At 35.0% G+C, this 23,803-nt stretch overlaps 1 protein-coding gene across 2 annotated transcripts in view; it reads right to left on the bottom strand.

Moving 5' to 3' along the window:
• Positions 1-23,803, bottom strand: part of LOC127716479 (alpha-1,3-mannosyl-glycoprotein 4-beta-N-acetylglucosaminyltransferase B-like) — a 124,659-nt gene that overhangs the window by 30,364 nt on the left and 70,492 nt on the right. For both annotated transcript variants that reach the window (XM_052222704.1, XM_052222703.1), the window contains exons 9-10: positions 23,257-23,371; positions 8,070-8,200 (exon numbers count right to left, since the gene is read on the bottom strand). In XM_052222704.1, the coding sequence (XP_052078664.1) occupies positions 8,070-8,200; positions 23,257-23,371 (246 nt within the window). The remainder of the gene's footprint in view (positions 1-8,069; positions 8,201-23,256; positions 23,372-23,803) is intronic.

Below are 23,803 nucleotides of genomic sequence, written 5' to 3'. Positions count from 1 at the left end.
CAATGTACGCACAACAAAACTGAACTGATAGAAAACACGGAAACCTTTCTGACAAGTTGAAACACCTATATATACAAAGTGACAGTCAATCGCACTCTTTCTTTTTTTGACTGCTATGATTTTTTAATTATGATTTTTTTTGGGGCCATTTCGTTTGTGCACGCAAGTGCATCGTTGCGTCAATGGTAGCTACGTCACTGAATTATCTTCAAAATGTCTACTAATGAACAGTAAATTTCTAACTATATTTACTACTATATAGCTTTTAATCATCAACACTTAAAAAACAGAAATTTTTCAAATAAATCTGTCACTCAAGATAAGACATTAACCATAAACTGATTACAGGAATTATAAACAGGTGAAAATTATCTATAAAGGCTTAGTGTAATCAAACTTAATGCATATAATTAACAATTTCTGTTCAAAGGAAAATATCACAATATTTCATTTGATTTGTTTTATTGTCCCATACAAGAATATATATGGTTTAGGAGTAGGGATCTCGACCGTTTACAAGATAAAAGCACATTATCAAATTGAAGGGGGTAGGGGTAAGAATATATATGATTAACGGACACTTAATTATCTACAAAATGTCTAATAAAGAAACAGTAAATTCCAAACTTCATTTATACAGTAATACTAGTAAGTTTCAAACTGTATATATACAGTCCTACAGATCTTATCAGAAAACAGAAAATTTTCAAATAAATCTGTCACTCCAATGATTATCATATGCTAAAATATTTCAAAGATCTAATTAATAATGAAAATAAATCATTATCATATGCTGAAATATTTATAATATCTAATTGAACAGAACTATGGTTGTTTAACATAGTACTCTAACATAATTAATAATGTAACAAGGGTAAAACTCAATGCCCACTAAACTACAGCGCAGGCATAAAAGTGTGGCAAACTGATTTGCCAAACTGATGAAGGACAAACAGACAGAGAGACAGACAGACAGACAGACACACAGCCTACCAAAAAACTTTCAAACAATTTACCAATGATATTTCCCCAATAACTCAAATTTATTTCCATGAACCAGTAACAAAACACCAAAATAATTCTCTAAAATTAGATATGACTTAACCACTCATAAATCTCTAAAATCAGACATGATTTTATATCTATCAATTAAACACATCACTTTTCAAAACAAATAACTCAAACTTATTTACATAAACCAATAAAATGCTCCGCAGGGCGCAGCTTGATACGACCGCAGAGGTCGAACCCTGAACAGTTGGGGCAAGTATGGACACAACATTCAAGCTTGATACAGCTCTGAATTTGGATTGTGATTAAATATTTGACACAGCATAGGTTTCTGACACAGAATGAATGTGGTCTAAGAACTTAAAAATTTTAAATTGGACATTCACCTATTATGGTCCAATATCCAAAATCTAAATACATGGTTAGATTCAGCATATCAAAGAACCCCAAGAATTCAATTTTTGATGAAATCAAACAAAGTTTAATTTTGGACCCTTTTGACCTCAATGTGGAAAAAGTTGATAACGGGGCCCATAAATCAAAAATCTAAATACATGGTTCGATTCAGCATATCAAAGAACCCCATATATTCAATTTTTGTTGAAATCAAACAAAGTTTAATTTGGGACCCCGATTTGGACCAACTTGAAAACTGGGCCCATAATCAAAAATATAAATACATGTTTAGATTCAGCATATCAAAGAACCCTAAAAATTCAATTTTTGTTAAAATCAAACTAAGTTTAATTTTGGACCCTTTGGACCTTAATGTAGACCAATTTGAAAACGGAACCAAAAATTAAGAATCTAAATACACGGTTAGATTCGGCATATCAAAGAACCCCAATAATTCAATTTTTGATGAAATCAAACAAAGTTAAATTTTGGACCCTTTGGACCTCAATGTGGACCAATTTAAAAACGGGGCCCAAAATCCAAAAACTTAATACACGGTTAGATTCAGCATATTAAAGAACCCCAAGAATTCAAGAATAAAACCCCATTGAAATTGATCAAGAAATAAGCAATTTATACGAAGTATCTTCTTTTGCACAATACTGTGCAATTGAATATTTCTTGCTATTGCGCAATACTGTACAATTGACAATTTCTTGCTATTGCGCAATAATGTGCCATTGGATATTTCTTGCTATTGCGCAATACTGTGCAATTGAAGATTTCTTGCTATTGCGCAATACTGTGCAATTGAAGATTTCTTGCTATTGTGCAATACTGTGCAATTGAAAATTTCTTGCTATTGCACAATACTTATTAAGTCTCCCAAACGAAGTTTGGGAAGACTTATTGTTTTTGCTCAGTTCTTCTTCTTCTTCTTCCGCCGCTTTTAAATTTGAACTTGTCCGCACCTGTTCTCCAAAACCGCTTGTCAGATTAACTTAGGGTTTCACAATATGTTAGACTAACATGTCTAGTGGTGCAATCAGGGTTTTGTTTGTGCAATGGGGTTTATAAAGGGGTACTTTGAGGGGCAAAAAGAAAAGAGGGTTTTACTATAGAACCCTATGGGATTTTATTTTTTAAAATTTTCAAATGATTATAAATTGAAAACCGTTTGTGATAGACACAATCTTTTTAATTGAAAATGTTCTAAATGATAAAGCCCATTAAATGAAATACAGGGTAAGTCCCCAGGGGTCACCCCCACCCCCTGCCATTTAAGAAAGTTCTAATATCTTCTAAGTGGTCAAGATCCCCACCCCTAAACCATATATATTCTGGTTTGTCATGCTAAGATGGTTTGAATGATATACAGGGTAAGACCCCAGGGGTCATCCCGACCCCTGCCATTTGAGAAAGTTCTAATATCTTGTAAATGGTCGAGATCCCCACCCCTAAACCATATATATTCTGGTTTGTCATGATAAAGCACATCAAATGAAATACAGGGTTAGTCCCCAGGGGTCACCCCCGCCCCCTGCCATTTAAGAAAGTTCTAATACCTTGTAAGTGGTCAAGATCCCCACCCCTAAACCATATATATTCTGGTTTGTCATGCTAAGATGGTTTGATTGATATACAGGGTTAGTCCCCAGGGGTCATCCTGACCCCCTGCCATTTGAGAAATTTCTAATATCTTGTAAATGGTCAAGATCCCCACCCCTAAACCATATATATTCTGGTTTGTCATGATAAAGCACATCAAATGAAATTCAGGGTTAGTCCCCAGGGGTCACCCCCACCCCCTGCCATTTGAGAAAGTTCTAATATCTTGTAAATGGTCGAGATCCCCACCCCTAAACCATATATATTCTGGTTTGTCATGATAAAGCACATCAAATGAAAAACAGGGTTAGTCCCCAGGGGTCACCCCCACCCCCTGCCATTTAAGAAAGTTCTAATACCTTGTAAGTGGTCAAGATCCCCACCCCTAAACCATATATATTCTGGTTTGTCATGTTAAGATGGTTTGAATGATATACAGGGTTAGTCCTCAGGGGTCATCCCGACCCCCTGCCATTTGAGAAAGTTCTAATATCTTGTAAATGGTCGAGATCCCTACCCCTAAACCATATATATTCTGGTTTGTCATGATAAAGCACATCAAATGTTATACAGGGTTAATCCCCAGGGGTCACCCCCACCCCCTGCCATTTAAGAAAGTTCTTATATCTTCTAAGTGGTCAAGATCCCGACCCCTAAACCATATATATTCTGGTTTGTCATGCTGAGATGGTTTGAATGATATACAGGGTTAGTCCCAGGGGTCATCCCACCCCCTGCCATTTAAGAAAGTTCTAATATCTTCTAAGTGGTCAAGATCCCCACCCCTAAACCATATATATTCTGGTTTGTCATGATAAAGCATATCAAATGAAATACAGGGTTAGTCCCCAGGGGTCACCCCCACCCCCTGCCATTTAAGAAAGTTCTAATATCTTGTAAGTGGTCAAGATCCCCACCTCTAAACCATATATATTCTGGTTTGTCATGCTAAGATGGTTTGAATGATATACAGGGTTAGTCCCCAGGGGTCATCCCAACCCCCTGCCATTTGAGAAAGTTCTAATATCTTGTAAATGGTCGAGATCCCCACCCCTAAACCATATATATTCTGGTTTGTTATGATAAAGCACATCAAATGAAATACAGGGTTAGTCCCCAGGGGTCATCCCCACCCCTGCCATTTAAGAAAGTTCTGATATCTTCTAAGTGGTCAAGATCCCCACCCCTAAACCACCCCCCCCCCCCCCCCCCCCCCCCAATTTTTTGAACCCCCTTATGATTCATCAACCCTAAACTCAATCCAAGCCTTCCCTTTGTGGTATGGTACCTTGCAGTACAATTTCAGAGAGATCCATACACTTGAACACAAGTTATTGTCTGGAAACTAGAAAAATGCTTATTTTTGGCCCCTTTTTGGCCCCCAATTCCTAAACATTTCGGGCAATTACCCCCAAACTCAATTCCAGCTTTCCCTTTGTGATATGGAACCTTGTAGTACAATTTCAGAAATATCCAAACACTTACACACAAGTTATTGTCATGAAACTAGAAAAATGCTTGTTTATTTGCCCCTTTTTTGGCCCCTAATTCCTAAAATTTTGAGGCAATTACCCCCAAAATCAATTACAGCCTTTCCTTTGTGATATGGAACCTTGTTGTACAATGTCAGAGAGATCCATACACTTACACACAAGTTATTGTCTGGAAGTTAAAAAAATGCTTATTTTTGGCCCCTTTTTGGCCCCTAATTCCTTAACTGTTGGTACCATAACCCCCAAAATCAATCCCAACCTTCCTTTCGTGGTATTGAACCTTATGGTAAAATTTCATGGAGATCCATTTACTTAAACTAAAGTTAGAGTGCGAAAACCAATGTGTCTTCGGACGACGACGATGACGACAACGACGACGACGACGACGCCAACGTCATACCAATATACGACCAAAAATTTTTTAATTTTTGCGGTCGTTTAATAAAAAACCAGCAAAATACTTCTCTAAAATCAGATATCATGTTATATCTATTTCCATATTATAATCAAATTTAATTAATAGTTGCTAATATTGTTTCTTTCGTGTGTCAAAAAATAATACAGATCTGCAACTTATCTATCAATGTCAAAAACTTTATCTCTTAATAAAAATAGATTATTATCTAATTAAAAACAAGTTTAGATTCAGCACTTAAAGAACCCTATATATATTTAATTTATGTTCAAATATAACACACCCAAACTGATTAATTTTCCCAGGGGACCTGCCCTTTATTTTATATGATTTGTTTTTTTGTCCCATACAAGGATATATATGGTTTAGGGGCGGGGATCTCAACCATTTACAAGTTCTTAAACAGGAAGAAGGTGGGAATGACCCCAAGGAACTCACCTTTTATTTCATTTCATTTGTTTTATTGTAACATACAAGAATATATATGGTTTCGCCATGGGGATCTTGACCATTTACAAGTTTTCAAAAAAAAGGTGAGTAGGGGTTACCCCAGGGGACTTCCCCTAAATTTAATTTGCTTTAATTTATTGTCCCATACAAGTACATATATGGTTTAGGGGTGGGGATCTCAACCGTTTACAAGTTTTCAAAAAGAAGGGGGTAGGGTTTACCCCCGTGGACTTCCCCTATATTTCATTTGATTTGATATATTGTCCCATACAAGAATATATATGGTTTCTGGGTGGGAATCTTGACCGTTTACAAGTTATCAAAAAAAAGGGGGGTAGGGGTTACCCCAATGGACTTCCCCTATATTTCAATCAGAAAACAGTAAATTTTCAAATAAATCTGTCACTCCAATGATTATCATATGCTAAAATATTTCAAAGATCTAATTAATAATGAAAATAAATCATTATCATATGCTGAAATATTTATAATATCTAATTGAACAGAACTAAGGTTGTTTAACATAGTACTCTAACATAATTAATAATGTAATAATCTTCAAAATGTCTAATGATATAGCTTATAATCATTACCACTTAGGAAATAGATAATTTTCAAATAAATCTGTGACTCCAATTTTTATTCTGAGATAAGACAAATCATAAAAAGATAACAACAGTAAAATATTTAAAAATTCTACTTGAAGATAATTCACAAAGGAGATATACTAAAATCTTGAAAATTAATAGAGACCTTCATTAAGTCCCAGGAAACAACATATTTAAATTTGAAAAAAATTTGTTAAAGTATTTTCATGTTATTGTGCGGACGCTATTTGGCAGCCGCCAGAGCCGCCCAGCCGCCCGCCGTATATAACCATTTTAATAACCGATATTTCCATCGAAAATCCGGTTAAAAACTTATTGGTTTCTTTTTCTTGTGAAAAAACAATTTTTTTCTACTTTTTCAGAAATAATTATTTTGATCAAGGACAACTAACATATGCCAGAAAGGAACTTCAGCCCATAATGCATCTGTAAATAAGATGTGGGTTATTCAGCAGTAACCTTTCTAAATATAAAGCTTTATAAATTAAAGAATAATGTGTCTGAGGACAAGATTGATTGATTGATTGGTGTTTAATGCCACTTTCAACACTATCGTGCTATTTTGTGGCGGTCAGTTTTTATTGGTGGAAGAAGTCTGAGGACACGAATGCCCATACTCAAGCTTTACAACTTAAAAAGGGGTATAGCTCTAGAACGGTACATGACGCACAACCCAAATTCGAACTCTGTCTGTGTGTTGTGGTTCTTAGCACTGTGATTGACAGATGGTCAAGGGTAACACTTAATCCTCCCCCCCCCCCCCCCCCCCTGTTGCCTGAAAATAGTTCATGTAGTTGTTACAGCAGTGAAAAAATAAAATTTCATTCAATACAAAATTTCCTCCAACATTTAAAAGTTTGTGCTTTTCTGCTCAGGCTTTCTATTAAATCTGCTCAACATATGCTGTCTAAGTTGACCAGCTTCAGGTGAAGTTTACTTTACCTCAGGGCTTCCAAAATTATTTTTAGCCAGCCGGACATTTTATATATTATCCCGATTTTAATCCCTTGAGACTAAATAAACAAAAGGCAATTATGGTAATCAGTTGCCGAGTTGGCCATCCCAATGATTGATATTTAAAAAAACGATATTAAACTTTCTTTGATTCAAATTCGAAGTTATGGCGTAAACTGTTTAATTGGCAGTGCATCATCCGAAGTGTGCAACATCAGCGTACTTATATCTGCCTTAGACTCTTTATTTGTGCAAAATAACGTTGTCAAAAACTTTACTTTCGTTTTTAAATCTGAAACAGGATGTTATCTTGACAATGGTAAAACATGGACCAGAGACGGATACGTAAATTCCGTGTACGTTTGCAAAGCATGAATGAGTGTAAGTAGATCATTCTACGTTATTTCTTCAAGAAAATATTCGAAATAAACGTGAGATAAAGGTATCAATGACAATTTAAGCATTTTTTAAAGAAATTAGGATGCATAATTAAATTTCACACCTGCGCACACGTGTACTAGTTCAAACAGAGACATGTCTCTGGTTCAAACAACGTGGTTATGACGATTTTTTATTTCACCTCTTTAATTTTTTCATCAAATCTTATTTGTAAATGTATTTCTGATAATTTAACTCTTTTTGACTAAATTAATTAGATGCAAACCGGTGAAATGTAAGAAAATAACTTTGAATAGACCGATCAATGTCCGGTTCAAAATAGTTTACCTGTCACCTGAACAGGTAAATTTCAGCTGTTCGACAACTAATTAGCCTTGATTAAAATGAGAAGGTATTAAAGTAGGGGTTGTTTTGATAGTACTGTACTTAATGATCATGTCACTTTTATGACCGGAAATGTGTGGCTGTTAAAGGCAAAAGGTTGGGTCAAAAAGATCGCGAATTATGTTAAAATGACCGTCTCTTAAGAAAGCCTTGAAATCTAAAAAGTAGATGACCGTTTCGTGCTATGCCCAGCCGGACTTTTACCGGATATTATACAAATGTCCGGAATATATGACCGTTTTGGAAGCCTTGCTTTACCTCCAGCTGTCTTCTAAACAAAGAATACCCAATATCTCTTTTCATTGATTTTCTACATTCTGTTGTACAATGTTTTTGACAAATATTACTTACTGAATCTTTCTCTGGGTTACACACTTTGACAGCTAATAAATAATCCAACAACCAGTCTATAGGTTTATCTTTAAAAAACATCAGGAAAAATTCCACAACAATTGGTAGTTTGGAAGACTTAAACATTTTTCCTGAAATGAAACGATCCATATATATGTCAATTGATGAAAAAAATTCCCTGAAAAGGAAAAAACAACTTGAAATGATCTATACATTATAAAGAGACAAAATAAAAAAATTTCAGTACATTTTCAAGCAATGAGTACTGACAGTTTCACTCAAAGTAATCTCTTTTAAAACATCTAAATGTTTGCCAACACAAACATAATATAATATCAAAGTTTAAATAAACTTTTTTGTACTGAATTGGTATCAATAGCTTTTTAAAAGATGGCTACATATCAACACCAATAAAATGCTCCGCAGGGCGCAGCTTGATACGACCGCAGAGGTCGAACCCTGAACAGTTGGGGGAAGTATGGACACAACATTCAAGCTTGATACAGCTTTGGATTTGGATTGTGATTAAGTATTTGACACAGCATAGGTTTCTAACACAGATTGAATGTGGTCTAAGAACTTAAAAATTTTAAATTGGACATTCACCTATTATGGTCCAATATCCAAAATCTAAATACATGGTTAGATTCAGCATATCAAAGAACCCCAAGAATTCAATTTTTGATGAAATCAAACAAAGTTTAATTTTGGACCCTTTTGACCTCAATGTGGACAAAGTTGATAACGGGGCCCAAAAATCAAAAATCTAAATACATGGTTAGATTCAGCATATCAAAGAACCCCATATATTCAATTTTTGTTGAAATCAAACAAAGTTTAATTTTGGACCCCGATTTGGGCCAACTTGAAAACTGGGCCCATAATCAAAAATCTAAATACATGTTTAGATTCAGCATATCAAAGAACCATAAGAATTCAATTTTTGTTAAAATCAAACTAAGTTTAATTTTGGACCCTTTGGACCTTAATGTAGACCAATTTGAAAACGGAACCAAAAATTAAAAATCTAAATACACGGTTAGATTCGGCATATCAAAGAACCCCAATAATTCAATTTTTGATGAAATCAAACAAAGTTTAATTTTGGACCCTTTTGACCTCAATGTGGACAAAGTTGATAACGGGGCCCAAAAATCAAAAATCTAAATACATGGTTAGATTCAGCATATCAAAGAACCCCATATATTCAATTTTTGTTGAAATCAAAAAAAGTTTAATTTTGGACCCCGATTTGGACCAACTTGAAAACTGGGCCCATTATCAAAAATCTAAATACATGTTTAGATTCAGCATATCAAAGAACCCTAAGAATTCAATTTTTGTTAAAATCAAACTAAGTTTAATTTTGGACCCTTTGGACCTTAATGTAGACCAATTTGAAAACGGAACCAAAATTTAAGAATCTAAATACACAGTTAGATTCGGCATATCAAAGAACCCCAATAATTCAATTTTTGATGAAATCAAACAAAGTTTAATTTTGGACCCTTTGGACCTCAATGTGGACCAATTTAAAAACGGGGCCCAAAATCCAAAAACAAAATACACGGTTAGATTCAGCATATTAAAGAACCCCATGAAATCAAGAATAAAACCCCATTGAAATTGGTCAAGAAATAAGCAATTTATAGGAAGTATCTTCTTTTGCACAATCCTGTGCTATTAAATATTTCTTGCTATTGCGCAATACTGTACAATTGACAATTTCTTGCTATTGCGCAATATTGTGCTATTGTATATTTCTTGCTATTGCGCAATACTGTGCAATTGAAGATTTCTTGCTATTGCGCAATACTGTGCAATTGAAGATTTCTTGCTATTGTGCAATACTGTGCAATTGAAAATTTCTTGCTATTGCACAATACTTATTATATAATAATTTACACATCCTGTTTGGTGTGTATCTCCTACCATATCATTATTATTTGATTTTAAATATAAATCAGAAATAACCAACTTAAAATGGAAAATTTTAAAAGAAACAAAAAAGGAAAAAAAGAAAAAAAAGGAAAAAAAAATAAATCCCCCCCCAAAATTTTTTGAACCCCCATTATGATTCATCACCCCCAAACTCAATCCCAGCCTTCCCTTTGTGGTATGGTACCTTGCAGTACAATTTCAGAGAGATCCATACACTTGAACACAAGTTATTGTCTGGAAACTAGAAAAAAATGTGTTTTTTGGCCCCTTTTTGGCCCCAAATTCCTAAACGTTTAGGGCAATTACCCCCAAACTCAAACCCAGCTTTCCCTTTGTGATATGGAACCTTGTAGTACAATTTCAGAAAGATCCATACACTTACACACAAGTTATTTTCATGAAACTAGAAAAATGCTTGTTTTTTGCCCCTTTTTTGGCCCCTAATTCCTAAAATTTGGAGGCAATTACCCCCAAAATCAATCCCAGCATTCCTTTAGTGATATGGAACCTTGTGGTACAATGTCAGAGAGATCCATACACTAACACACAAGTTATGTCTGGAAGTTACAAAAATGCTTATTTTTGGCCCCTAATTCCTTTACTGTTATTACCATAACCCCCAAAATCAATCCCAACCTTCCTTTTGTGGTATTGAACCTTGTGGTAAAATTTCATAAAGATCCATTCACTTGAACTAAAGTTAGAGTGCGAAAACCAATGTGTCTTCGGACGACGCAGGACGACGCCGGACGACGACGACGACGACGCCAACGTCATACCAATATACGACCACAAAAATTTTTTTGCGGTCGTATAAAAACGTCAAATGAAAAAGCTTGGTTTATGGGACTTTGCCTTATATTTACCCAAGTTCCACCTTAATCGATTTTAGTTTCAAAACAGCTCTTGATAAAAATATAACATAACTGACTGATTTATTGCTGGTTGCTTAAAGTTGAGAGGCAAATATAACATGCATATTTAGGATGATTACCTGTTGATATATATTGAACAAGGGTATACATGTACAAATATCACACATTTTATAGGATTTGAAAGTCAGAGTTATTTCATTTTTAAGCTAATTAAATCATACCAGAAGTAATGGCATAAATGATCAAAGATTGTATAATTCCTTAAAAAATTTATTCTGAGACAAAAATGATAAATATAAACGCGTAGTTTCATCTGAATTAAAAATTAGGGAGGAATCTTGATTTACTATCTACTGTTTCTTCAGCCCATCATATGGCAGTAAATCATCATAATTTTAATCTTTTTTAAGTGATTTAATATGGCTCAAAATTTGGCATCAAATTATTACACATTTTACTATCATGATTGATTGATTGATTGGTGCTGAACGCCACTTTCAACACTATTGTGCTATTTTGTGGCCGTCAGTTTTTATTGGTGGAGGAAGCCGGGGGGAAAGGACAGAACCACCAACCTTCTGTAGGAAAACTAACAATCCTAGTCCATTAAGTTTGGAGTTGAACGCACCTGCCACGTGCGGGATTCAAACTTACAACCTCAGTGTTGACAGGCTAGTGACACAGTAGTTCTTACTACTTAGATCACTCTGCCAATGAGGCTCCCTTTCTTTACTACATGTATCATGTAACTGTTATAGGGAACACTTGCATTCTGCATGTCAAGCATATTACGCAGAAATAAAATCACATGTTTGGCTTGAAAAAAAATGAAATAAAAAGTTTTAATATTCATATCAAAATTGTAAATAGGCTTTACAGAAAAAATGATAATTTGGACCCCGATTTGGACCAACTTGAAAACTGGGCCCATAATCAAAATTCTAAATACATGTTTAGATTCAGCATATCAAAGAACCCTAAAAATTCAATTTTTGTTAAAATCAAACTAAGTTTAATTTTGGACCCTTTGGACCTTAATGTAGACCAATTTGAAAACGGAACCAAAAATTAAGAATCTAAATACACTGTTAGATTCGGCATATCAAAGAACCCCAATAATTCAATTTTTGATGAAATCAAACAAAGTTAAATTTTGGACCCTTTGGACCTCAATGTGGACCAATTTAAAAACGGGGCCCAAAATCCAAAAACTTAATACACGGTTAGATTCAGCATATTAAAGACCCCAAGAATTCAAGAATAAAACCCCATTGAAATTGATCAAGAAATAAGCAATTTATATGAAGTATCTCCTTTTGCACAATACTGTGCAATTGAATACTTCTTGCTATTGCGCAATACTGTACAATTGACAATTTCTTGCTATTGCGCAATATTGTGCTATTGGATATTTCTTGCTATTGCGCAATACTGTGCAATTGAAGATTTCTTGCTATTGCGCAATACTGTGCAATTGAAGATTTCTTGCTATTGTGCAATACTGTGCAATTGAAAATTTTTTGCTATTGCACAATACTTATTATATAATAATTTACACATCCTGTTTGGTGTGTATCTCCTACCATATCATTATAATTTGCTTTTAAATATAAATCAGAAATAACCAACTTAAAATGGAAAATTTTAAAAGAAAAAAAAAGAAAAAAAAAAATCCCCCCCCCCAAATTCTTTGAACCCCCTTACGATTCATCACCCCCAAACTCAATCCCAGCCTTCCCTTTGTGGTATGGTACCTTGCAGTACAATTTCAGAGAGATCCATACACTTGAACACAAGTTATTGTCTGGAAACTAGAAAAATGCTTATTTTTGGCCCCTTTTTGGCCCCCAATCCTAAATGTTTCGGGCAATTACCCCCAAACTCAATTCCAGCTTTCCCTTTGTGATATGGAACCTTGTAGTACAATTTCAGAAATATCCAAACACTTACACACAAGTTATTGTCATGAAACTAGAAAAATGCTTGTTTTTTGCCCCTTTTTTGGCCCCTAATTCCTAAAATTTTGAGGCAATTACCCCCAAAATCAATTACAGCCTTTCCTTTGTGATATGGAACCTTGTGGTACAATTTCAGAGAGATCCATACACTTACACACAAGTTATTGTCTGGAAGTTACAAAAATGCTTATTTTTGGCCCCTAATTCCTTAACTGTTGGTACCATAACCCCCAAAATCAATCCCAACCTTCCTTTCGTGGTATTGAACCTTATGGTAAAATTTCATGGAGATCCATTCAGATGAATAATAAAGTTAGAGTGCGAAAACCAATGTGTCTTCGGACAACGCCGGACGACGACGACGCCAACTTCATACCAATATACGACCAAAAAATTTTTAATTTTTGCGGTCGTATAAAAACTGCAAAATTTCCTTAAAATTACCAATTCAGGGGCAGCAACCCAACAACAGGTTGTCAGATTTGTCTGAAAATTTCAGGGCAGATAGATCTTGACTTGATAATCAGTTTTACCCTATGTCAGATTTACTCTAAATGCTTTGGTTTCAGAGATATAAGCCAAAATCTACATTTTACCCCCTATGTTCTATTTTTAGCCATGGCGGCCATGTTGGTTGGTTAGCCAGGTCATCGGACACATTTTTTAAACTAAATACCCCAATGATGATTGTGGCCAAGTTTGGTTAAATTTGGCCCAGTGGTTTCAGAGGAGAAGATTTTTGTAAAAAGCTAACGACGACGGACGACGGACGCCAAGTGATGAGAAAAGCTCACTTGGCCTTCGGGCCAGGTGAGCTAAAAATTTGAAATGGGACATTTAATCTACTTAATGGTCCAATATCCAAAATCTAATTCCATGGTTAGATTCAGCATATAAAAAAAAAAAACTAGAGGCTCTAAAGAGCCTGTGTCGCTCACCTTGGTCTTTGCGCAAGCAGCATATTAAACAAAGGACACAAATTATAAAAGAGAATAGAATTCATGATAAAATTGTGTTTTGGTCATGATGATGTGTTTGTCAATCTCACTTTACTGAACATTCTTGCTGTTTACAATTTTCTTTATCTATAATGAACTTAGCTCAGAAGTTTCATAGGAAAACATTTTGTGAAAGTTTACCAAAATTTACATAATTTACGAAATTGTTTAAAATTTACTATAAAGAGCAATAACTCCTTCAGGGGTCAATTGACCATTTTGGTCAAGTTGACTTATTTGTAGATCTTACTTTGCTATACATAAATGCTGTTTACAGTTTATCTCTATCTAAGATAATATTGAAGATATTAACCAAAAACTGCAAAATTTTCTTAAAATTACCAATTCAGGGGCAGCAACCCAACAACGGGTTGCCTGATTTGTCTAAAAATTTCAGGGCAGTTAGATCTTGACTTAATGAACAGTTTTACAACTGTCAGATTTGCTCTAAATGCTTTGGATTCAGATATATTAGCCAAAAACTGCATTTTACCCCTATGTTCTATTTTTAGCAATGTTGGCCATCTTGGTTGGTGGGCAGGGTCATCAGACACATTTTTTAATCTAGATACCCCAATGATGATTGTGACCAAGTTTGGTTAAATTTGTCTAACTAGTTTCAAATGGTTAAAAATTGACAATAAAGGGCACTAACTCCTTAAGGGGTCAACTGACAATTTTGGTCATGTTGACTTATTTGTAGATCTTACTTTGCTAAACATTATTGCTGTTAACAGTTTATCTCTTATAAATATAAAATTATTCAAAATAATTACCAACAAGAATGTGTCCCAAGTACATGGATGCCCCACTTGCACTAGCATTTTCTATGTTCAGTGGACCGAGAAATTGGGGTAAAAACTCTAATTTGGCATTAAAATTAGAAAGATCATATCATAGGGAACATGTGTACTAAGTTTCAAGTTGATTGGACTTCAACTTCATCAAAATCTACCTTGACCAAAAACTTTAACCTGAAGCGGGATGAACGGACAGACGGACGGATGAACGGACGAACGAACGAACGGAAGAACGGACCCACAGACCAGAAAACATAATGCCCCTCTACTTTCATAGGTGGGGCATAAAAACTGCAAAATTTGGTTAAAATTACTAATTCAGGGGCAGCAACCCAACAACGGGTCGTTCGATTTGTCTGAAAATTTCAGGGCAGATAGATCTTGACCTGATAAACAATTCAACCCCTTATCAGATTTGCTCTAAATGCTTTGGTTTCAGAGATGTAAGCCAAAATCTACATTTTATCCCTATGTTCTATTTTAGCCATGGCAGCCATCTTGGATGGTTGGCAGGGACATTGGACAAATTTTTTAAACTAGATACCCCAATGATGATTGTGGCCAAGTTTTGTTAAATTTGGCCCAGTAGTTTCAGAGGAGAAGATTTTTGTAAAAGAATACTAAAATTTTAGAAAAATGGTTAAAAATTGACTATAAATGGCAAGAACTCCTAAAGGGCAAGAACTCCTTAAAGGGTCAACCGACAATTTTGGCCATGTTGACTTGTTTGTAGATCTTACTTTGCTGAACATTATTGCTGTTTTACAGTTTATCTCTCTATAATATTATTCAAAATAATAACCAAAAACTGCAAAATTTCCTTAAAATTATTTATTCAGGGGCAGCAACCCAACAACAGGTTGTCCGATTTGTCTGAAAATTTCAGGGTAGATAGATATTGACCTAATTAACAATTTTCCCCTGTGTCAGATTTGCTTTAAATGCTTTGGTTTCAGAGATATAAGCCAAAATCTACATTTTACCCCCTATGTTCTATTTTTAGCCATGGCGGCCATGTTGGTTGGTTAGCCAGGTCATCGGACACATTTTTTAAACTAAATACCCCAATGATGATTGTGGCCAAGTTTGGTTAAATTTGGCCCAGTAGTTTCAGAGGAGAAGATTTTTGTAAAAGTTTACGGACGCAGGATGGCAGACTACGGACGCCAAGTGATGAGAAAAGCTCACTTGGCCCTTTGGGCCAGGTGAGCTAAAAAATAATTTGATTGATAGCGTTGAACAAGAGTGCACACGCTGAAATGTCTCGCCTTCTTTACTAATCATTGATATTATGTTGATAGTCCTAAATATAAAGCTTTATTACAACTGTCACATAAACTTAACATTAACCAAGTAAACTAAACATTGACCAATGAACCATGAAAATGAGGTCAAGGTCAGATGAACCATGCTAGGCAGGCATGTACAGCTAACAATTCTTCCATACAACAAATACAGTTGACCTATTGCTTATAGTTTAAGAAAAACAGACCAAAACACAAAAACTTAACACTGAGCAATGAACCTTGAAAATGAGGTCAAGGTCAAATAAAACCTGCGTGATTGCCAAATAGATCATAAAATATTTCCATACACCAAATACAGTTGAACTATTGCATATAGTATTAGAAAAAAAGACCAAAACTCAAAAAACTTAACTTTGACCACTGAACCATGAAAATGAGGTCAAGGTCAGATGACACCTGCCCGCTAGACATGTACACCTTACAATCATTCCATACACTAAATATAGTAGACCTATGGCATACAGTATAAGAAAAACAGACCAAAACACAAAAACTTAACTATAACCACTGAACCATGAAAATGAGGTCAAGGTCAGATGACACCTGCCAGTTGGACATGTACACCTTACAGTCCTTCCATACACCAAATATACTAGACCTATTGCTTATAGTATCTGAGATATGGACTTGACCACCAAAACTTAACCTTGTTCACTGATCCATGAAATGAGGTCGAGGTCAAGTGAAAAACTGTCTGACGGGCATGAGGACCTTGCAAGGTACGCACATACCAAATATAGTTGAACTATTGCATATAGTATTAGAAAAAAAGACCAAAACTCAAAAACTTAACTTTGACCACTGAACCATGAAAATGAGGTCAAGGTCAGATGACACCTGGCCGCTGGACATGTACACCTTACAATCATTCCATACACCAAATATAGTAGACCTATGGCATACAGTATAAGAAAAACAGACCAAAACACAAAAACTTAACTATAACCAATGAACCATGAAAATGAGGTCAAGGTCAGATGACACCTGCCAGTTGGACATGTACACCTTACAGTCCTTCCATAAACCGAATATACTAGACCTATTGCTTATAGTATCTGAGATATGGACTTGACCACCAAAACTTAACCTTGTTCACTGATCCATGAAATGAGGTCGAGGTCAAGTGAAAACTGTCTGACGGGCATGAGGACCTTGCAAGGTACGCACATACCAAATATAGTTATCCTATTACTTATAATAAGAGAGAATCTAACATTACAAAAAATCTTAACTTTTTTTTCAAGTAGTCACTGAACCATGAAAATGAGGTCAAGGACATTGGACATGTGACTGACGGAAACTTCGTAACATGAGGCATTCATATACAAAGTATGAAGCATCCAGACCTTCCACCTTCTAAAATATAAAGCTTTTAAGAAGTTAGCTAACGCCGCCGCCGCCGCCGGATCACTATCCCTATGTCGAGCTTTCTGCGACAAAAGTCGCAGGCTCGACAAAAACTAAATAAGATTGATCGTGCTTTGTGCGAAAACAAATTTCCGACTGAGACAAAAAAAAACATAGCTCCCTTGAAGTTCAAATGGTTGCTCCCTAATTACTACCCCAAGGAAGCGGAGCTAGACTGTGCATTAACAACTTTTGAGATGGGAGTTAATGCACTGGTTTAAGCTCCTGCACTTCTTTGCTTTTCAAACGAGAAGTTCTCTACGGCGGGATTGGAGAGTGAAATAACTAAACTAGAGGCTCTAAAGAGCCTGTGTCGCTCACCTTGGTCTATGTGCATATTAAACAAAGGACACAGATGGATTCATGACAAAATTGTGTTTTGGTGATGGTGATGTGTTTGTAGATCTTACTTAACTGAACATTCTTGCTGCTTACAATCATCTCTATCTATAATGAATTTGGCCCAGTAGTTACAGTGGAAAATATTTTGTAAAAATTTACAAAAATTTACAAAATTTATGAAAATTGTAAAAAATTGACTATAAAGGGCAATAACTCCTTAAGGGGTCAATTGACAATTTTGGTCATGTTGACTTATTTGTAGATCTTACTTTGCTGTACATTATTGCTGTTTACAGTTTATCTCTATCTATAATAATATTCAAAATAATAACCAAAAGCTGCAAAATTTTTAAATTACCAATTCAAGGGCAGCAACCCAACAACGTGTTGCCTGATTGGTCTGAAAATTTCAGGACAGATAGATCTTGACCTAATGAACAATTTTATCCGTTCAGATTTGCTCTAAATGCTTTGGTTTCAGAGATATGAGACAAAAACTGCATTTTACCCTATGTACTATTTTTTCGCCATGTCGGCCATCTTGGTTCACAAGCGGGGTCATCGGACACATTTTTTAAACTAGATACCCTAATGATGAATGTGGACAAGTTTGGTTAAATTTGTCTTAGTAGTTTCAGAGGAGAAGATTTTTGTAAAAGATTACAAAAATTTACGAAAAATGGTTAAAAATTGACTATAAAGGGCAATAACTCCTTAAGGGGTCAACTGGCCATTTTGGTCAAGTTGACTTATTTGTAGATCTTACTTTGCTGAACATTATTGCTGTTTACAGTTTATCTCTATCTATAATAATATTCAAGATAATAACCAAAAACGGCAAAATTTCCGTAGGTGGGGCATAAAAACTGCAAAATTTGGTTAAAATTACTAATTCAGGGGCAGCAACCCAACAACGGGTTGTCCGATTCATCTGAAAATTTCAGGGCAGATAGATCTTGACCTGATAAACAATTTTACCCCATGTCAGATTTGCTCTAAATGCTTTGGTTTCAGAGATATAAGCCAAAATCTACATTTTATCCCTATGTTCTATTTTTAGCCATGGCGGCCATCTTGGTTGGTTGGCCGGGTCACCGGACACATTTTTTAAACTAGATACCCCAATAATGATTGTGGCCCAGTTTGGTCAAATTTGGCCCAGTAGTTTCAGAAGAGAAGATTTTTGTAAAAGTTAACGACGACGGACGACGGACGCCAAGTGATGAGAACAGCTCACTTGGCCCTTTATTCAAAGTCAATGAACCATGACTGAAGTTACAGGGCTAAACAATCTCCATGGAAATGAGATGTGCCAATGCTAATACAACTGCATACCAAATACCATTGACTTTTCATAAGTTGTTCCCTTTAAACAAACCTAAACACAAACATTAACTTGTAAGCTATGTAAAAGTTTCAAAGTCAATGAACCATAATGAGGGGGTGGGGTTATATAATCTCCATGGAAATGAAACTTGCAAATGCCAATACATTTGCATACAAAATATCATTGACTTAATATTAGTGGTTCATCTTAAACAAACCTAATCACAAACTAATACATATGTAAAACTAAGCAAAAGTTTCAAAGTCAATAGACCATGACTGAGGGGGTGGAGCCAAATAATCTCCATTGAAATGAGATATGCCAATGCTTATACAACTGCATACCAAATATCATTTACCTACCACTAGTGATTCCCCATAAACTGACGTAATCACAAACTAATACATGTAAACTAAGCAAAGTTTCAAAGTCAATAGACCATGACTGAGGGGGCAGGGCCAAATAATCTGCATGGTAATGAGATGTGCCAATGCTAATACAACTGCATACTAAATATCATTGACCTACCACTAGTGGTTCACCATAAACTAGACCTTATCACAAACTATTACATTGTTGAAGCCTACGGCGCCATCCCTGCCGCTGGAAAAAGCATACCTATGTCTCGCTTTTTGACTCCGTCAAGGCGTGACAAAAACCATGAATTCAAACAAAGTTTAATTTTGGACCCTTTGGACCTTAATATGGACTAATTTGAAAACAGGGCCCCAAAATTAAAAATCTAAATGCACAGTTAGATTCAGCATATCATAGAACCACCAGAATTCAGTTTTTGATGAAATCAAACAAAGCCTAATTTTGGACCCTTTGGACCTCAATGTAGACCTATTTAAAAATGACCAAATATCCAATATAGTAATACATGGTAAAAACCTCAAACAATTCAAGACATTAAATTAATCCTCATTGAAATTGGTTAAAAGATTTGTATTTATTTTCAATTGAAGATTTCTTGCTGTTGTGCAATACTTTGCTGTTGCGCAATACTTATTAAATCTGTTTACAAACTAAATATAATAATTTACACACCTTGTTTGGTGTGTATCTCCTGCCATATCAGTATTTGTTGTTTCTTTATATAGATCAGAAATAATTTATGTCAGAACTAGCTTAGCCAGTATTAAAAAAGTCTGGTTTTTGGCCCCTATTTGGCCTCTAGTTTCTTAACAATTTCATAGAGATCCATACACTTATACACAAGTTATTGTCTGGAAACTAGAATAAACAGCTGTGCCATGAGCGCATGATACGCCCGTCGTCTTGTGTGCGAATTTTTAAGCAATAATCATAAATAGTTTCTGACATACATCGCGACATGCGAAAACCCCCCCTTTTTTTTTTACAAAAAACTCAATATCTCTAAAATAAAATTTTGAATCAAAACCAAAAAGTATACAGATCTTTAGATTAATATAACTAAGAAGTGTGTAAAATTTTAAGCAATAATCATAAATCATTTTTGAGATACGGCACGGCATGTGAAAACCCCCCTTTTAAAAAAAAAAAAATCAATATCTCTAAAATAAAATTTTGAATCAAAACCAAAAAGCATACAGATCTTTAGATTAATATAACTAAGAAGTGTGTAAAATTTTAAGCAATAATCATAAATCGTTTTTGAGATACGGCGCGACATGTGAAAAACTCCTCCCCCTTTTCTTACAAAATACTCAATAACTCAAAAATAAAATTTTGAATCATCACCAAAAAATATACAGATCTTAAGATTAATATAACTAAGAAGTGTGTAAAGTTTTAAGCAATAATCATAAATTGTTTTTGAGATACGGCGCGACGTGAAAAAAAACACACACCTGTTTAAGTTACTTAGTCCCGTAACTCAAAAAGTTTTAATCTTATTTTCACCAAAAAGTATACAGATCGTTTGACCATCATAAGAAACAACTATCTTAAGTTTTATGAAATTTGGATAAGTCGTTCTCAAGTTACGGTGCGACATGTTTACGCCGGACAGATTACATTTGTATACCATAATACGTCCCTTCAAAATTTTGACAGGCGTATAAAAATGCCTTTTTTGGCCCCTAATTCCTAAAGCCCCGGTCACACCTTACCGGATAGTGCGAACAGATAACTTTTTTTCAATCTGTTCATGTCCGTTAGACGTCTGTCCATCTTCCGTTTTATCCGTCCACGTCCGTTCTGTCAGGTGGAAAATTTTGAGTTCAAAACTTTGAACGGACATCCAACGGATAAAGTGTCCGTTGAACGTCCGGTAGGCGTCTGTTTTTGTCGAAAAAGCGAGACATAGCGATCCTACATTCCGTCGTCGGCGGCGGCATCCACAAATATTCACTGTGTGGTTAAAGTTTTTGAAATTTTAATAACTTTCTTAAACTATCCTGGATTTCTACTAAACTTGAACAGAAGCTTGTTTATGATCATAAGATAGTATCCAGAAGTAAAATTTGTAAAAAAAATCCAGTTTATCAGTATTTAACTTATAAATGGACTTAGTTTTTCTGCCAGTTTACATTACATTCACTCTGTGGTTAAAGTTTTTTTTAAATTTTAACAACTTTCTTAAACTACCTGGGATTTGTACCAAACTTGGACAGAAGCTTGTTCATGATTAAAAGCTAGTATCTAGAAGGAAAATTTGTTAAAATTTTGTTCCATTTTTTCTGTTTTTTACTTATAAATGGACTTTGTTTTTCTTCCAGTTAACATAACATACAGTCTGCAGTTTAAGTTTTTAAAACATTTATTAGATTCATAAACTATCCTGGATTTTTACCAAACTTGGACAGAAGCTACTTACAATCAAGAGATAGTATAGAGAGGAATATTTTTATTAATTTTTTTCCTCATTTTTGTTGAGCCTGCGATTAACAGCAAAAGTAGGCGAGACACTGGGTTCCGTGGAACCCTTACAAATTTTTTACGGTTTATATCCGTAACTTATCTGTTATACATCCGTTGGAGGTCCGGTAGACCAATTCACCAACAGACTTCTACCGGACTTTAATATAACGGATAAAACGGATGATGAACGGATGAGAAACGGACATGAACGGATACGTACCGAATGTAAAACAGATAAATGCCAATTGAAAATTTCGCGTCAGAAATGCCAACTTCTCTTGGTTTTTCAGTGGCATCAAATTCTGTATTTGGCTCGACTTCTAAATCATGGTCAGGCAGCGTTATTGGCATTTTTCTCTGAGATTTTTTTCCTCTTCCTTTTCCACCCCTACCCTTTGGCTGCATTTTGAAGAATAAACTAAAACCAATTACACAGAAACTTTTTAATTATTTTAAGGTCACGTGTATGTAATTTTTTCGCTTATCTTGTTCATCTGTTTTTTCTGGTACTCTTCCTTTAGGTGCCCGTTTTATGCGGTACTTGTCCGTTGGATGTACGTTCGACATCCGTTCTGTCCGGTACGTTTCCATTTCTTGTATGTTGCACATCCTGTGTGTGTCCGTTAGACATTCGTTCAGCGTCCGTTTTATTTGGTCAGTACACCAACGGACTCCCAACAGATAAAAATTTTGTCAAAGGAAAACTTTTTTTTCATCTGTTTGGCGTCTGTTCGAGCTTTCCGGTAAAGTGTGACCACAGCTTAAACAGTTGGGACCATAACCCCCGAAATCAATCCCAACCTTGACCTTTTGTGGTATTGAACCTTGTGTTTAAATTTCATAGAGATCCATTCACTAATACTTAAGTTATTGCCTGGAAACCAAATGTCTTCGGACAACGACAACAACATGATAGCAATATACGAATGCAAATTTTTTGCGGTCGTATAAAAAGTTTACTGATAAAAGTGATTTCCTACCATTTATTTGATTTCCCCTGTGAACATAATAAAACAGGAACTTTCAGGAAAATGTTTATTATAATACAATAATTACATTAAATGTATGTTTCAACTTTCATTAGAATCCATAAATTTGCTGACAACAATTGTGAGACACTCAAATATCATATTTCATTTCTGTATAACATACAAAAGCAATGACTGCATGTGCTATCCATGACAATGTTAAATAAAGCCTTGAACAACAAACGAAAAGTTTTATATAACTCTTGATTCCATGGTTGTAGCATAAACATGTAGTTATAAAAATTGATTGCTTCCTTTTATAATTTTATATTTTGTAGGGTTGTAAAAACGTTGTGTTGATCGTGGTCACATTTTTAATATGAAGCAGAACAAAATGTATAGCAAGATAAAACTTACCAATAAATCCAAGCGAGGAAAACTCCAGCAGAATCCAGTCTTTCTGTGACTGCTGTTCAGCAAATGTTTTCATAATGGTAAAGTAACCAGGCTTGGCCAGCACATCATCTTCTAACTTTAAAAAAATATTCTATATCATACAAGTGCATATAAGCTATTTCAACCATGTTTGGTTAATTGAAATTCTAAATGAATAAACTGTTATCACAGAGATATGTCTCGCCTTTTTGTAATTTTGATAATGCAAATGTTGAAATTAAAATAGCAATACTTTAACATGTAAGTTATGCAAATATTCAAAGTCAATGAACCATGACTGAAGGTACAGGTCTAAACAATCTCCATGGAATGAGATGTGCCAATGCTAATACAACTGCATACCAAATACCATTGACTTATTATAAGTCGTTCCCTTTAAACAAACCTAAAGACAAACATTAACTTGTAAACTATGTAAAAGTTTTAAAGTCAATGAACCATGATCAGGGGTGGGGCTATATAATCTCCATGGAAACGATACTTGCAAATGCCAATAAATTTGCATACC

The sequence above is a fragment of the Mytilus californianus genome, unplaced genomic scaffold (assembly GCF_021869535.1).
Source record: "Mytilus californianus isolate M0D057914Y unplaced genomic scaffold, xbMytCali1.0.p SCAF_9, whole genome shotgun sequence".
Classification (NCBI taxonomy): Eukaryota; Metazoa; Mollusca; class Bivalvia; order Mytilida; family Mytilidae; genus Mytilus; species Mytilus californianus.
This window is presented reverse-complemented; position numbering and strand designations above follow the sequence as displayed.